The sequence below is a fragment of the Aquila chrysaetos genome, chromosome 25, assembly GCF_900496995.4.
Source record: "Aquila chrysaetos chrysaetos chromosome 25, bAquChr1.4, whole genome shotgun sequence".
Taxonomy (NCBI): domain Eukaryota; kingdom Metazoa; phylum Chordata; class Aves; order Accipitriformes; family Accipitridae; genus Aquila; species Aquila chrysaetos.
The window spans coordinates 4,453,835-4,465,889 of NC_044028.1; the positions used below are offsets into that span (position 1 = coordinate 4,453,835).

Genomic DNA, 12,055 nt, shown 5'->3' on the forward strand with positions numbered 1-12,055 from the left:
AATTTTCAGAGTGAGATGTTTTCAGAGTCACGACACCCGATAAGAGGAGACAGGAGAGATGTTGACCTAGTGTCACACGGAAGAAGCCGGAGCGGGAGTTAACATGGTTCGAACTGCGATGGGGGAACAGGGAGGAGGCGACGCGGGGACGGGGGGGGGGCGAAGGCCAGCGAAAAGTGTGCACGCCAAGTCACAGGGTCACTCAGGGCTTCATCAAGACACTCGGTCCTTCGAGGGCCAGCGCGGTCCCCGGGTGAGCCGGAACGCAGGCAGCCCCTGGATGTGAGCGCGGAGCCGAGGTAGAGTCCCAGCCGGGATCCCCCTGCGCCGGCCAGGGACCCCGGCCCGGAATTTTGCCCCTGGTAGGGCGACGGGTTACTCGCTCTCCCAGCTGAGAGTTTAGCACCAAGCTCCTAGGGGAGGGTTAGCCCTCCGCATGGCTTTAAGGCTGATGAGCCCCTACCTCGCCTCCGGAGATAGAGGACGAGCCCTGTTTTGGCACGGCGGCGACGCCGCGAGCACCCTTGGCGTGGGGCGGTGGAGGGGGGGGGGAAGCCCGCGGAAGGGGCGAAGAGGCTCCTTGGTGTGTTTGCAGGGAGCAAATACCGACCCCGGGAAGGCCCCAAAGGATAAAGTGCCTTTCAACACCCTAACGAACACGTCAGCATCACCCGTTACAAACAGCGTTATACTCTAATGCAGACCTAGTACAGACAACAGCTGGTAACACAGTGCCATGGAGAGCATATATAAATAGAGACTAACAAAAATACTGTTTTGGTCTTTTTTTTTTTTTTTTCCTTTTTTTTTTTTTTTTTTTTTTTTTTTTTTTCCAGTAGGCTTGCGATGGCATGAGAGCCAGGCCCCAGGGGCGGTGGGACCGGGAGCTGCCCTCCTCGGGGGAGCCCGTGGGAATGGGCGCTTCCTAATTCAACATTAGGTGTTCAGTGATTTGCTTCACTGTTCCAGTATTTTATGAGAGAAAAAAAAAAAAAAAAAAAAAAAAAAAAGAAAAAAAAAACAACAAAGGTACTGAGCAAATATCACTGTGCAAAGTTTGCTAAGGAACTTTTTTCTATTCTGTAAACCAAAATCTGCAGTTTATGCTTCCAGCCACCGCCCAGGGACGTGGAGGTGGGGGGCTGCATTGGCCAGCCGGGCTCCCGCGGGGAACAAAGCCCATCGGCGCTGGAGGTGGGCTGGATGAAGCCCCCCACCACCCTGCGTGGGCTTACCCTGCATCCCCCCCCCCCCCCGCCAACGCCATCCCCTCCCAGGGACAGCAGCCTTGGGGAAGCGCCTGCCAGGCTGGACCCACCACGGGGGTCTGAGATGCTTCTCCAGAGCCAGAAGCACAAGGAGGGGCAGAGGGACACAAGGAGCACGGGGCTCCATGAGATGAAAGGCTGAGGCTTTCCAGACGGGATCACCCTAAAAAAATCATTTCCAGGTGCACGGGAGGGAGGGGGGCAGCTTGCTGGCCCTTCCGCAGGGACACGTGCCGGCACACGCCAGCCCCGTCCCCAGGGATGCTGTGATATGTAAGGTCACCTCATACGGCTCAGCTGGGGATGAATCCTGCCCCGAAAGGCAGGAGCGGAGAGAAGCTGCCAGGAGAAGCCGGCTGAGCCCAGCACCGTCACTCTGCCCCCTGGTTGGAGCGGGACAGGATGGGACGGGCGCTCCGGGGGACGCTGGCAGCACAGACCGAGGTGGTACCAGCAGTGATATGGCAGAAGCGAGCACAGAGGTGATCTTATTCCCTTTTTTCAGTTGAGGAGAGGAAAATAAACTACCTAAGGTGATGCTCGGGGCCGGGAGGGGGGTACGGCAGTTTCCAAGCCCAGCAAACCTGGAGAGAGGCGGGGCGGGGGGGGATAGAGACAGACCCCTCTACAAAGCTATAGGCAGGCTGACCCATCGCTTTTCCAGTTCTTACAGAGATTTATGGAGACCCACCTCCCACATAACGCACCGACTCTAGGGTGGGAGGGAGGGAAGGGCAAGCCGGTCTGAAAATCATTTTACAGAGAGGAGAAACAAAACCCAAAAGAAAAAAAAGGACAGAGGAGGGGAAAGAAAAGTTGGCAATGGGAGGTACGCTAAAGTGCATTAATATTCCCAGAGGGTGGAGGCGTCAATGGCGTCGGCGGATGCCTTGAGGACCCCGGCATGGTCGCCCTTCAGGTATTTGCCATTGATTTTGATAGCCACTTTGTTATAGTCGCAGAACTCAAAAAAGAAGTCCACGGGGGTGTCGCTGCTGCTGGTGACGGACGACTCGCTCCCCACCATCCAGTACTTCCCGGTGGCATCTGCAGGCAGAGGGAGAGGGGACAAGGTGGCCCCGTGAGCCACCACGGGGACCCCGACGGCCGTCACCCCCCCCCGTACCCACCCCCGGGGACTCACCCTTGATGTTGTAGGCTCCATCGTTGAACTCCAGCTGGAAGACGTCGTAGGAGGAGCGGTTGGAGTCCAGGGTGCCGGTCACCTTCCGGCACCCGATGAAGCCGTGCTCGCCGCGGAGGACGATGATGGGCCTGTTGATCAGCTTCATCACGAAATGCTCCGTCTCGCCTGCGCCAGAGGGGAGAGGGGCTGTGAGAGCGGGCTGGGGGGGGGTGCAGAGCCCGGACCCTGGCTGAACCCCCCCCTCCCCATTTCTCACCCACCCCACCTGTTCCCCCATCTCACAGCGTGTGAAACGGTCATTAAGAAAAGTTATTGCCTGCATCCCTGAGCATCACTTGGAAGAGAAGCCTGGCTCGGGGAGCGGGGGGGAATTTGTTCGTCCCCTGCCACCCCAGCGTGGCGCGGGGGTCCCTAAGGGGGTCCCTTACCCGCCGTCTCCATGGAGGCCGCCAGCTGCCCGTTCTTCTTCGCCGTCACGTACTTGCCGTTGGCAGCTTTCAGGGTGATGCGCTTGTCGCACCACTCGATGTCGAAATAGCAGCTCGCGTTCCTGCGGGGGCAGAGAGGGCGGTCAGCGGGATATGACAGACGGGCGCCGTGCCGGTGCCACCCTGCCGGCTTAGAAAGGGCCACGGCTGGATCAGGAGACCCCGATCTGATCCATTTTTTTGTGGGATCAGCCACATCGTGGTGGCCATCTGGACGGGAAGCCCTCGCCTTGCAGGCAGGCAGCCAAATGCACTTTTGGGGTTTCCACCCGGCTCTCAGCAAGCATAGGGTTGAACTGCAGGGTGAAGTATTTCGACAGCCCCAGCCAGCCGGGAAGGATTACGTGGCCCGAAGGACTTCCCGAGCATTGCGGGCGGCAAGCCTCAACCCGGCCCCAGCTCTCCGGGGAATGCACTGCCTTCGCTGGGAAGTGTTTCAGGGCAAGCGCCTCGGCTGGAAAATCCCCCTTGGATTCCCCTGGGGGAGGCAGAGAGGTCCCCGAAGCCCAGGCGTGACCCAGAGCCGCCAGGGACAGGGGACTCACTTTGTGGAGGCGGTGGACTGGATGCCCCCGTTGGAGGTGAGGGTCCAGTACTTCCCAGTGTAGGTCCTGAAGGCGCATTTCTTGGTGTCCTTGTTGATCTCCAGCTGGTAGGTCTCCTGGTCGCCCTCCTCGTCTTGGTTGGCCGAGAGGTCCATCCCTGCGGGGCAGAGGCAGATGGAGGTCGGGGGGGGCACCGGAGGGGGGACCCCAACCCACCTCCGGCAGGTCCGGGTGCGGGGGCAGCCAGGGAAACCCAACTGAGCAGACGTCCCGCTCCCCTGGGTGAGCTTTGGTGACTCCCGAATCCCTCGCACGCATCTCCCCCCTGGCATTTTGGGTTCAAATCCAGGTTCTCATTTGGCTGCTCGAGTGTTAAGGCCGCAAACGAGGGCTGCACTGAGCTGAGGCAGCCAGGAGCTTCAGCTCAGGACTCTCCAGCTCCATCACGATTAAGCACCGAGCAAAGACCAACTTAGATATTTCACACAGGAAAGGGCTGCAATTTTTTCCCCAGAGGTGACAGCCAGGTTATTCAATCCATTAGCAGAGGCCGCCGCACCACCTATGAATCCCCAGCTCGTGGCATGTTTAAGGACCGTGGCACCGTTTTTCATCCGTAAATTGTCACAGCCCGTTGGGGCGGCGAGGTCTGCAGGGAGAGGAGCCTCGGGAAAGTCCTGAGGCAGCCAAGCCCTTCCCTGGCTCCCAAAAAACCATCGGCACCAGCCTGTCCCCCAGGCGGGATGACCCGTCCCTGCACCAAAGGGACCAGAGACAGCATTGCCCCGGCAGCCTCGGAGGTGGATGCAGCCGGTCCTGGGGCCACCGGCCACAGTCCTGGGGCCACCACCGGCCCCCCCCCGGGCCACGTGCACATCCACCCACAGGCACTGAGCCCAAGCAAACCTGCTTAGTCAGGGCTGGCGGGGCCAAATCCTCTCCAGAGCTCTCCCGCTTGGTGGATTTCTGCCTAAAAATACTTCGGGGATTCAAGTCACAAGCCGTAGCCCGGAGCCAAAGCAAAGTGGCCGAGCTGCCGTGCCGGGTTTTGGGGAGGGAGCCGGGGTGCCGTGCTCAGCCCCGCTCCTCCCTGCCTGTGTACAGCCACGATGAGCAGAGACGGGCCCCAGTACCACCAGTGGGGCATGGGTCTGTAACCAGTGAGAGCAGCCCGGGGAGGGGGGATGGCGATACAGACTGCAGTTTAGAGGAACTGGATGAGTTTTTCAGAGCAGAAAGCACCCACATCCATCCCCCACTGCACGGGTGCTACGGGCTCGAGTCCAACCACGCACCTGGTCCTGGAAAGGACGCAAAGCGTGCGTGCAACCTTTCTGCCCAAATCTGCCTTTTCCTGGAGCCAAGAACCTGCTTGTGGGGCTGGCCATGTGTTCAGCCCCGTGCACCTCCGCAGCGCATTGCCTCCCAGTTTCTCGCCTGCTGGGATTTCAAGCATTGCAATACACGGTCGCTGGGAAGGCTTCGGGGACCACAGCCTCGGTGGCTCTTCTGCACTGGAAAGCCACCAGCAAGTCCCACCAGCTGTACCCAGCAGGTGCTGACCCACCTGGGGAGGGACCATCTACCTCCACACACCAGCTATCGACCTTGGAAGAAATGGAGATGTCTTCCCCCAGAAACTGCAGACACAGCTACCTGGCGGCTTCCCATTGCCCCATCTCCCACCAGGCATCCCCATCCAGTGGCTTCCAGGGAGCAGCCTCCGCTTTGCAGCCTCTGCTTTGCGTACCAGCCTCCCACCTTTCCCTTTTGAAGCCTTTGCTTTGTTAGCTGTAATCTTATCTCCCACGCCCAAACTGTCCTATGGCTGCCACACGGCTGCCTGTTCACAGCATCCCCTCTGCCGCCCGGCATCCTCCAGCACCTTCTGCAGCTCCTGACGGATAACGCAGCCACCCCGGCGCTTTGCTCCCCGGGGTATTTGGGGCAGCGTGGGGTTGGGGGGGGGGGGACAGAGAGGTGCTGCACGGCCACCGACCCCAGCCCCACCGGCCAAGTCCTCGGCTCGCGCGGTTGTCCCACGCTCGCCGCCTCCCAGGGCTGCTGCCGGGGGCCGAGCTGGCGGATCGGTGGAAACATTTGGTTTTCATTTTTGCACCCCCGCCGGGAAAGCAGCGCCGCGGCAGGCTGCTCCAGCCCCCCTCGAGAGCCATACAACTGCCTGCTCGAAGGAGAGAGGGGCTCTGCGGGGGCTCACGGAGAGAGACTGGGCTGCGGGAGAGGACGCTGGGGGACGTAGCCCACCATCCAAGGCTACCGGCACCCCTGAACCCCCCCAAACCTGCAAGAGCTGCTGCTGCGGTTTGCGGGGATGGGAGTGAAGCGGGCGGCAGCGCTCCCTCCTCCTCCTCGCTGCGCTTTTAGGGAAAGAGCTCCCTGACCTGCAAGGCACCATATGATGGGGAGAGCCTTGGGGGGGGGGATGCTTTGTTCCGCAGAGCGGGATCGGACTGGCGACGAGACGACGAGTGCCGGGAGCTTCCCAGCACCGTCCCCTCTTCCCCGGAGACCCCCGCCACAGAGCACGGCGAACCCACCAGCCTCCCCACCCCGCTGCCGTGCGACTGCCCACGCTCTCGCCGTTGCGCCGAGGTTTTTGGCTTTCCCCGAGGGCCCTCGGCGGCAGGAGGGTCTCCCACCGCCCCCTCCCCGAAAGCGGCGCTGGGTTGGGTTACACCGACTCAGCAGAAAGGAATGCAATTACGGCTGGGGCAGAAGGCGGCTTCAAAGGGCTGTAACCGAGCTGGAGCAGGAGGGTTGGGGGGTCAGAACCGGGCAGGATGGGAGAAACACTGGAAGAAGCACGGGCTGAGAGGTGGTAGGACCATGGCGGGTCCAAGAGCGATGTCCCCACGGTGGAGGACAGACGCTGTCCCTCCTGCCACCCCCCCCGCCACCCCCCTTGCTTTTTGCAGCCCAGGGCTGTGGCAGGGAGCCGGCGTCCGCCCGCTCTCCCGCAGCGCCCGGCCGAGCCGCTGCAATCACGCTTTAATTACTGCTCTTGGTAAATTTACAGTCTGGAGCCGGCACCGACTCTGCCTGACCTTGACGAAGCTGCTAATTACAGCTGGAGGCGGGAGGGGGGCGAGCGCTCGGAGGCAGGGCGGCGCTTCGGGAGGGGGGGGGAAGAGCGGAGGCACGCCTGTGCCCCCCCAAAATTCCCCGCGTGGGATGGCCTTCGGCTGTGTCTGCAACATGCATTTGCTATGGGGGTCTTGGGGAGGATGCAGAGGCTGGAGGTGGGAGCTGGGGGGGGGGCTGAGGCGTGTGTTCCCCCCCCACAGGGCTTCTTAACACTGAGTCCCCCCAAACCAGGTCCCTGGGCTCGAGGTCTCAGCGAGCTGGGGAAGGGCGATGGGGAGGAGAGGCAGCGCTGGAGCAGGAAAGGGCTTCCCAAATCCTCGGCTGCAGAGGTTTCCAGCCGCTGCCAACCCCGCGGGTTTGCAGGATCGATGCCCCAGCCCTCGCTGGTCTCACGCGGAGACCCGCGGCCGTCCCAGAGCACGCACACACCTTCCCCCACCTCCCAAAGAGAGAAGCTTCTCCCACCTCGAGGAGCAGCAGCTTGCTGCGGCTGTGCCAGCCTCCGTGCCACGAGGGGCTACAGGCCCAGCGTGGGGGGCATTTATGGCACGTAGAAGACTTTCCCTCTACGTTAAACTCACGCGGAAGGCGTCCTACGAGCCGTCCCGGGATGCTGGTGAGACCCAGTGGGACGCGCTCCTCGGAGAGGAGGCCAAGAGCCTGGAGGACCACGGCCAACCGGTGGGACAAGTCAACTGGTGTAGCCCCCATGCCCAGACCCACGGGGAGCAGACCCGCACATCAGGAGCTGCCTGCTCCCTGTCTTTCTACAGCTGGGAGCCCACATGGCTCGCAGAGGCAGTTGCCAGCCCTGCCCAGCACCAGGAGCAGACGGGATGCTGCACCTTTCCCATCCTCCAACTCCCCAGAGCCTCCCTTTCAAAAAAGCCACGGTTATGCCTAAAAAAAAAAAATAAAACCCGAGCCCGCCTCCCTCCGAGGGAACGCCGGCAGCACCCCGCAAAGCCCCCCGAGCCCTCGTGGGTGGCAGGGCAGGGTTTCGGGTCCTCGTGCCCCAGCAGCTCAGGGGATGCTGCAGCCAGCTCTGCCCGTGCAGGTCAGGTCCGGTCTCCCTGCAGGGTTTTGGCACCCTCCACCCCACGCCGCAGCCGCGCACGTGCCTCGAGACTTGTCCCCTCCCTGCCCTTCGGATGGGCTTATGTTGTCCCCGTACATAAATCCAAGCATGTTGTTGTCTAAAAGGAAAGCCTGGAGCACCTGGGGACCGTGCAGCTCTGCAAGGGGGTCACAGGCAGGGGTGAAACACAGATTTCCTGGAAAACCCACCCCTCCTTCCCTATGGATTTCCTGTGGCTTCGTGGTATTGCCAAGTGCCAACATGCCACTTGGCACCTCTGGATGAAAACCTGCGGCTGAGGCCACGTGTCCCCCAGTTGTGCCCCCCCCCCCCCCCCCCCCCCCGGAGCTGCATCTCCCCACCTCGCTGCGGCACTGAGATGAACCGGGGGGGGGGGGACAGTGGAAATTGGCTGTGGCTGCACACCACCGATCCACCCCGTGCCCAGAGGACCCCTGGCCCCAGAGCAAAGCTCCCCATCACCAAACCGGCATGCCCAGGCACGTTCCCGTCACCGCACTGTTCGCTCGCCCCCCCCTCCCTGGACCCCTCTTCCCGAAATGCCTCGCTCCCGAGTCGGCCCATCCTCTCCCCCCATGCGGAATGGGGGAGGCAGGCGGCACACCTCCGCCGGGCGGGGGGCTGGCAGGGGCCCAGCAGAGCGGGGAGGACGCCAGCGCTCTGCCCCTGGGGACCCTCGCGCCCACAAAGGGCCCTTTGTTGCCGCAGCCGGGGCTAGAAAGGAGCCATTGAGCCGCGGAGGAGGCTGCTTTCTGCCGGCAGAACCCCGATTCGGCTCCGTTTGAAGGTGCAATGGGGAGATGGGGGCTCTCGCGGAACCCCGGGGCTCCCCGGGGATCCCGTCCTTCTGCAGCTCGAGGCAGGGGAGAGGTGCCAGGGCTGCCCCCAGCCCCGGTGCCGAGAGGCAGGGGCACCCACCTCATGCCCCCACCCCACAGCCTGGGATGGCTGGCGTCGTGGTCCCCAGTGCCCTTGTGTGCAGGGGCTGGTGACGCCGGCCATCCCGGGGACGAGGAAGAGACTCCAAGCCAGGAGCTGACTCGGCACTCGTGGGACAACGTTCTCCCCAAGGCTGGACCAGCTCCAGCTCCCAGCCAGGGAAGCCACAAAAGCCCCGTGACCCCATCCCTGCTCCTCCCATGAGGCAGGAACGGCGGGGGGGATGACCGCTGCCATCCCCGCTCCCTCTCCGACTCCCCACGGGCACAAGCTGCCTTTTCCCAGGAGCCTGCAGCGAGCCGCAGCCGCTCCCTGCCCGCATCCCGCATCCTCCATCCCCGGTGGCCTCCAGCGCATCCGCCAGCAGCGCGGCGCTTATCAGCTCAGCGGGGGGAAAGGGCTGTCTGCAACCGCTTCCTCCGACGGCTGTTTTTCGGCTGCCTTCTCCGTAACCTTGGGAAAAGGCGCTTTCCCGACACGAGAAGGGAGGGCGAGCCCCGGAGAGCTGCGGCTCGCAGTCTCTCGCCGCTGCCAGGCGGGATAAACCGGGTGGAAACGGTTTTTCTGGCCAAAATGGCTTTCAGCGAGGATGTGCAGACCCAGCGCACCCCTCCCCGCCGTGTTTTGCTTGGAAAGGGGCCGGGCGCAGCCAAGAGCCCCCTGTTGCTGGGGAGATTTGCGGCCCCCCCCCCCTTTCCCACCCTCCGCTCCCCCCCATCCATCCCGAATCACACAAAGCCGGCGGGTCTGCCAGCAGCGCTCCCACCCGCGCCGTGGGGTCCCCCGCTGCCGCCGCCCCATCCCGCACATCTCCCCCCACATCTGGTTTTCCCATCTCCGGTGACAAAGGGCTGCAGCAGCCCTTCCCCCACGGCGCTGCGGCAGCCTCCCGCCATCGCCATCCTCTTCTTCTTCCCCCAAACCCCTGCGTCTGGGCAAATAGTCCCCACCGCCCATCTTTGCAGGCATTTTTTTGTTTTGTTTTTTTTTTAAAGGAGCTGCTTTGCAGGGCAGGATTTGCTCTCAGAAAGGAGAAAGGCGGTAAGCTCCCTGCAAGGAGCTGCCCAGGCATGGATGGGGGTTAAGCTGCAACCTTGAAATATTATATATATATATATACACACACAAAAAAATTTCCCCGCTGCTTGTTCCTCCAGGCTTTGCTGCAGCGAGACATGCTCGCACCCATCCCGCGCCCAGCGTGTGCCGGCCTGACTTGGCACGCCGGCGATGCGCCCCGGGGCTCCCACACCGACCCAGCACGCAGCTGTGCACCTCCAGCATCGTCCTGCCTGCAGAGCGGGGACCCGCACCCCGTCCTCCAGCGAGCACCCCTTAAGCTGGGGGTGGGGTGGGGGGGGGGTGAGGGCCAGGATACACGCTGGGTGCTCGAAGGCGGGTGGGCGACCACGTGCGCGGGGAGCCGTGCCGTGTGGCCACGACCTTCGAGGCAGGCGGTGCGGCGGCCTCTCCGGCGAGGGGACGGGCGGCGCAGCGGGCGCGGAGGGACGGCTGCCTTTGTGCGGGTGGATGTAGGTCGCGGCTCGACGCGAGCATTTTGGCGAAGCCGTTTTTGTAACGCCGCCGAGGGTGGGTGGCACCCGCTCCCCCAACCCACCGGGGATCGCAGCCCCATGGGGGGATCTGCAGCCCCATGGAGGGGAGCGGGGGGAGCACAGCCCCCCCCCCCCCCCAGGGCCCTGCTCTGCAGGGTGTGTGGCTCAGCGATGCTCGGGGAAGGGGGAGTTTGGTGGAGGCTTTGTTGGGTGAACAATGAGCTCTGCAGGTAGGAAGGCACGGCCAGCAGCCCTGCCTCCTTCATGGCAAGGGAAGACGCCATCCAGCCCCCCCCCCCTCCAAACCCCCCCCCCAATCCATCCCCGCGCCCCAAGGCAGGCCCTTCACCATTCCGCCCCCACCCAGGGCAGCCTGCGGAGGCGATGCTGCAGGGATGGGGGTGCTGGAGGGATGGGGTCCCCCAGGCAGGGGATGCTGGAGGGCTGTGGGAGGGGGAAGGGAGAGGAAGGTGGGAGGATGATGATGGAGGGATTGGGGGAGGGACCGCGGGCAGCCACGCTGGAGAGGTGCGGGGGGGTGCCCTGGGGAGACGGTGACTTCAGGGGAGGGGTGTAGGGATGGCGGGTGACAAGGGGTTCAAGCTGGGGGGGGGGACCCTAAAGAGGTGATGGCAGAGAGATGCAGGGGGGCACCCTGTGGGGCTGCCGCTGCAGGGAGGCAGGGGATGCTGGAGGGACGGGGAGGGGGGCTGGCAGTGCTGCAGCGGGGGCCACTCCGGGGTGGCGGTTCTGGAGGGATGCGGGGGGGGCACCGACACCCCAGAGACACCCCCCCCCCGCCCACCCCGTCCCCTCGTACCTTGCCGGGTGGAGACATTCCTGTCGTTGCCGGCTCGGAGCACGACCTGCGGGCAGCTCTGCTCGAGGGCGAAGAGCTCATCCTTGCCCACCTTGGCGCTTTTGCCCGCCTTGAGGGTCCCGCTGGGTCCCGAGGGGGCGAGGTAACGACCCTCCCCGTCGCGAAAGGCCACTTTCCCGCAACGAAACTCGAGGGTGAAGGCGGTCCCGGGCTCGGCGGCGGGGACCAGGCGGCCGTCGCTGCGGAGCAGGCGGTGGTCGCAGCTCTGCAGGCTGTAACGCTGCTCCACGAAGAGGAGGGTGATGAGGGCGTCCACTCCCCACGGCACGTCGCGGTCCACGGCCAGCTCGTCGCGGCGGGGTCCCAGGTGGGCGTAGCGCTTGCGGGCCAGGCTGTAGAGGTTGGCCTGGGGATGCATGGCCAGGTGGACGCTCCATTTCTCCGCCGCCGAGACGGCGGGGGCGAAGCAGGAGAGCCGGTCCTCGGTGCCGCCGAAGAAGCGGCGGTGGGGCTCGGACTGCAGCGACCAGCGCCCGTCGCCGTGAGCCACCACCAAGAAGCGACAGTCGGGACCCGGTTCTTCGCTGTCGCAGCTCACCCGGCCGTCCTTATCGGCCGCCAGGTACCGGCCCAGGTGGCTTTTGAGCAGCACGGCGCTGGAATCCTCCCCGTCCTGCTCCAGCGTCCAGATCTGCTTCTTCTTCATGCTGGCGGCCGAGGCGTTCACCTTGAAGCCGAAAGCCTCCGCCGTCAGGTACTTGTTGCTGCAGTTGATCAGCCCGAACTGGATCTGCACCGGCTCCGCCGTCCCGTTCGCCGTCATCCTGCCTCGACCGCCGCTCCCGCCGCCGACCGCCGCGCCCGCCCCGCCGCCGCCTTTATAGCCCCGCCGCCGCCGCGCCGCCCCCCGCCCCCGCCCACCGGGGCCGCCCCCGCCGCCGCGACCCCCGCCCGCCCCTTCCCCGCCGCCCGCCCCAACCCCCCCGGCTCGCCGCGGAGCCCCGCGGCGGGGCGGGAGCCCTCCCGGTGCAGCCAGAGGCCCCTCGAGTTGCGGGACCACTACCCCCCCCCCCCTCCTTGCGAGGCCC

General features: G+C 64.2%; 1 protein-coding gene across 1 annotated transcript; it reads right to left on the bottom strand.

The window, feature by feature from the left end:
* Nucleotides 1–583: 583 nt before the first annotated feature.
* FSCN1 (fascin actin-bundling protein 1) lies at nucleotides 584–11,842 on the bottom strand. The gene is made up of 5 exons (XM_030002195.2): nucleotides 10,968–11,842; nucleotides 3,449–3,605; nucleotides 2,844–2,965; nucleotides 2,413–2,580; nucleotides 584–2,315 (listed from the first exon to the last, which is right to left on the bottom strand). The coding sequence occupies exons 1-5, from the start codon at nucleotides 11,788–11,790 to the stop codon at nucleotides 2,113–2,115; spliced, it is 1,473 nt and encodes a 490-aa protein (XP_029858055.1). The 5' UTR covers nucleotides 11,791–11,842; the 3' UTR covers nucleotides 584–2,112.
* Nucleotides 11,843–12,055: the final 213 nt, after the last annotated feature.